Source organism: Leguminivora glycinivorella, chromosome 22, assembly GCF_023078275.1.
Source record: "Leguminivora glycinivorella isolate SPB_JAAS2020 chromosome 22, LegGlyc_1.1, whole genome shotgun sequence".
In the NCBI taxonomy this organism is placed as follows: domain Eukaryota; kingdom Metazoa; phylum Arthropoda; class Insecta; order Lepidoptera; family Tortricidae; genus Leguminivora; species Leguminivora glycinivorella.
This window is the reverse complement of record NC_062992.1, coordinates 5,460,632-5,464,456: the sequence shown is the minus strand read 5'-3', so window position 1 is coordinate 5,464,456 and position 3,825 is coordinate 5,460,632. Positions and strand designations below refer to the sequence as shown.

Genomic DNA, 3,825 nt, shown 5'->3' with positions numbered 1-3,825 from the left:
TTAGTAAGTTTGTAACTCAGTGGATCACCCAGCTCCAGAAACACCGATTAAAGTTCATTTTTTTCTCAGTTCTTACAAAAATGCTATTAATTTCATTGAATTTTATGTAGATCAATGACTAATGAACACGAAAAAACAATTGTTATCATTCAAACTAACAACATTTATAAAAACACAAGTTTTTCAAAATTGTCACGTAGCGACACCTAGTGAGTATCTGTGTTACTAACGTGGTATGTATTTTTTTACTTTTATGATTTTATTTTTCTAATAAATAGATAATATGTTCTAGTTAAATTAATAAAATTACATTCCTATACTTTCAGTCTATTTTATAGTTTCAGCATAAAGGTTTTGTTCATCTAGTTTATTCAGGACTTTTTGGCTAGTTACCTCTATGGTGGGGAATTTGAATTTGGATAGAGAAAAGAACAAATGAATGTGGAGATGGAAAATTCTGGACGGGAAGAAAAGGCGTTTTCTGATTAAATATGTACAGAAATAAATTTTATAAGATAATAATGATGTTTATAGGCATGGAATCCAAATATGCATCTCGAGGAAGTTTATAGATGCATAGTAAGGAAAAGTTTTAATTTGGTGTTTTGGAAATGTATAGTTCCAACATCGAGGACAGGAGTAATAGGTCCTCGGACTACCGGCACTACAGCTGTTGCTGATATGCGTTGGCGTTTCGGTGGTTGTGCTGAGACCTAATAATTTTAATGCTTGTCTGCTGAAGTATTTTCCGGGGAGGAGAATGTTCATACTTCACTAATGAATCCGGAGCCGGGAACGGAGTGTTTCTTCGGGGACTTCAGCGATAGCAGGTACCTATTGTGTTGGTTTATTGGTTTTTGGTTTTTTTGGTTTTACCTTTTGGTTTGTTTCTTTTTACAGTTAAAATCTTAATTTAAAACCTTTCTATTTAAAAGTTAATAACCATAAAATGAATACTTGAAAGCCTATCTCATGATTGCAACATTTGCCAGATCCAGTTTTAGTTTCAGTTCTAGCATTAAGAGTCACACATTTTCTGAGTAATAATTTTTGTTTACAACAATTTGTTTGGTGGTAGTTTAATCTATATATTAGGTTTTTCTTAAAATTAGTTTGATCTGTGGATGGTGTACACATAGGATCTGTGTTTTTCCTAGGTTTTATGATCGAACTGAACTTGATGTAAATAACAGTTTAACGAACCAAATCTTGCTCTACCAAGTTACTGAGTTAGGTTTTATTTAGGGTGTACATAATAAAGAATTTTGTATAAAATACTGGTGTTTCTTTATTCTTTCCCAAACCCTAGGTATTATGTCAACAGCCGGGCATATCTCTTAGATAGGTTGGTGACAAAACGCTACAACAAAATAAAAATCCGCCCTTAAAATTCTAAGCCTAGAAAAGTCGATCGCCAATTCGTACACAAAACGTTTTTAAGTATGTACAAGCTGTTATTTTTGTATGAGTTAGATTTTGCAAGCTAAATTAAAGCAAAAAAACACAGTGTTATTGAAGTTTCATCATTTTCTTGATAAGTATTCTTTATTAGACTATATTGACTGGATATAGACCGTGATTACCTTTTTGATTTTTGTCGAGCTCCCGATATTTCAACGCAGTTGCACGCATCATGAAATCAAAAGGTAATCACGGTTTTTATCCCGGTCAATATAAGTCTAATAAAAATAACCCGGAATCATTCAAAGTATTCTTTACTTGTGGAAACAAAATTACAGTGATAAAAACTTATACTAAAACCAGCCAAAAACAGTTTTTTTATAATTTATACTTCTGCGTTTTCTGTGGAACTTTTGCCGACATCTATAAAAAATTGGATATATATTAGAGGATGTCCAAATCCTTCCACCAGCAGCAGCAATATCTGAAAGTAAAAATATGTGTTTCCACAACAACCATTCGGAAATGAGAATACGGATTTACTGTTTACAGATACTTTCTTAAACTTATACAATTTTAATCGGACATTTGATATAATGAATTTGAATGACCAAAGTAACAATGAGTTCGAAATGCTTATTTTTTTTTAGAAATTTGGATGAAGGAGTAACTTAAAAGAAATCTTTGTTTGTTCATAACAACTACAACATAAAACTTTGTAACTTATAACCTAAACATTTTTATATTAAAGGAAAAAATGGAAAAATTTTTACGCTTCCGGCGGGACTTGAACCCGCACCATTTCCATTTTTTCCTTTAATATAAAATTGTTTAGAATCGTTAGCAGACGTTTCTGCTTAATAAAAATAAAAATTAACTTATAACCTAGTTTTATTTTTTATATTATTTTCTTTATTAAGGAAAACAAACAGCATTATATAATACATATGTAAATCGTACATTTAGGTGGATCATTAGACAATCAAGTTTCCACTAATAGGTAACACACGTGTAAAAGTATGCATTAGTTACTTACAGACATTCCGAAAACATTGTGGCACAGTTTAAAAGCTCCAATGATATTTGAATAAGCGCTCAAAAGTTGTTTTTCTTCATAACTGACATCTTTAAAGTATTTAACAAGTTGTTTGTGATTTGTCGTAGAACAAGTTTTCAGAAAATCATTCAATTTTTCTTTCCAAAGTAGTAACTCATATTCCAAAAATTTGACAACCCGTATAACGACAATAACATTTACGTCGAAATAAAACAAAGCCACATGATACATTAAATGTGATACTCGATATATGTCCAAGATTGTATAGCATAAATTGTATGAGAAATATACTAGAAAAACACCAGCAACAAAGATCAAGTTACTCATTTGAAAAATTTTCAACCCATTTTCATTACCGAGTACTCTGTAAGCTTTCTGCATTTTAATAATCAGTTGCACATTTTTGCCTTTAAATATTATATTAGTGGCGAACATCAATAGACTATAGACAGTGTAGAACACTGCATCGGCAAAGAAAAATATATTTACAATATCAGTTATTTGACCATCGCCCGGGATGAAACTATTCATAAATACATATCCCACACTTGCAAAGATCATTAGAAAAACACCTAATGACCAAATCGAATTCTCTCGCATACTGTTTGGACTGATCAATGTTTCTGTAATACGGAATTTTGGTTGAAAGTAGATTAATTCCAAAATATTCAAAGGTTTTAGCATCATTTGGAAATCTTTGTCTATTACGTTGTCTTTGTCAACTAACATTTTTTTATTTAGAAAAATAAATGTACTGAAATTTTTACAACAAAATAGTAGTCAAATTTGTGACCGACTGGTATCAAGCAGTAGCACTCATAAACAAGTTGAGTTTAAAATAATTATCAATATTCTGATTGGCTAGATCGACCGGATGACAAGAAATGACAACAGTCTGGCCTGATGATGATTAATTAATTAATTAATTAATACGACGATATGAAATGTTGTTATAAGTGACTTTCAATATTAAATTAGTTCGAAGATTCAAAGCGCAATATGGACAAATTGTATTTTTGATAAGAGTAAGATAACACGGCGATGGGAAGATTTTTCAGATATAATCTTAAAAAGCTGGAGGCAACCATAGTGACTCTGTCATAAAACAATGCCAGTACTTAATGCAACGTAATTATTAAATATTAGAATATATTGTTATAATTGACTTGATAAATATAAGCAAACTATAATTATTAAATTAAACATGAACAATTAGAATGTATTCAAGCTTCCATAATATTAAGAAATTAAATAAATTAATAGTTTACCATTTATAATCATAGCACAGCCGCCATAAATTTACAATCTTCTGGCCCGTCCTTTGAAGTACAAAGAGGAGTAAAACAAGGAGATCCGCTATCGCCTAA

The 3,825-nt window shown here is 30.8% G+C and overlaps 1 protein-coding gene across 1 annotated transcript; it reads right to left on the bottom strand.

Moving 5' to 3' along the window:
- Positions 1 to 2,425: 2,425 nt before the first annotated feature.
- On the bottom strand, positions 2,426 to 3,187 carry LOC125238082. The gene has a single exon (XM_048145372.1). The coding sequence runs from the start codon at positions 3,185 to 3,187 to the stop codon at positions 2,426 to 2,428; it is 762 nt and encodes a 253-aa protein (XP_048001329.1).
- Positions 3,188 to 3,825: the final 638 nt, after the last annotated feature.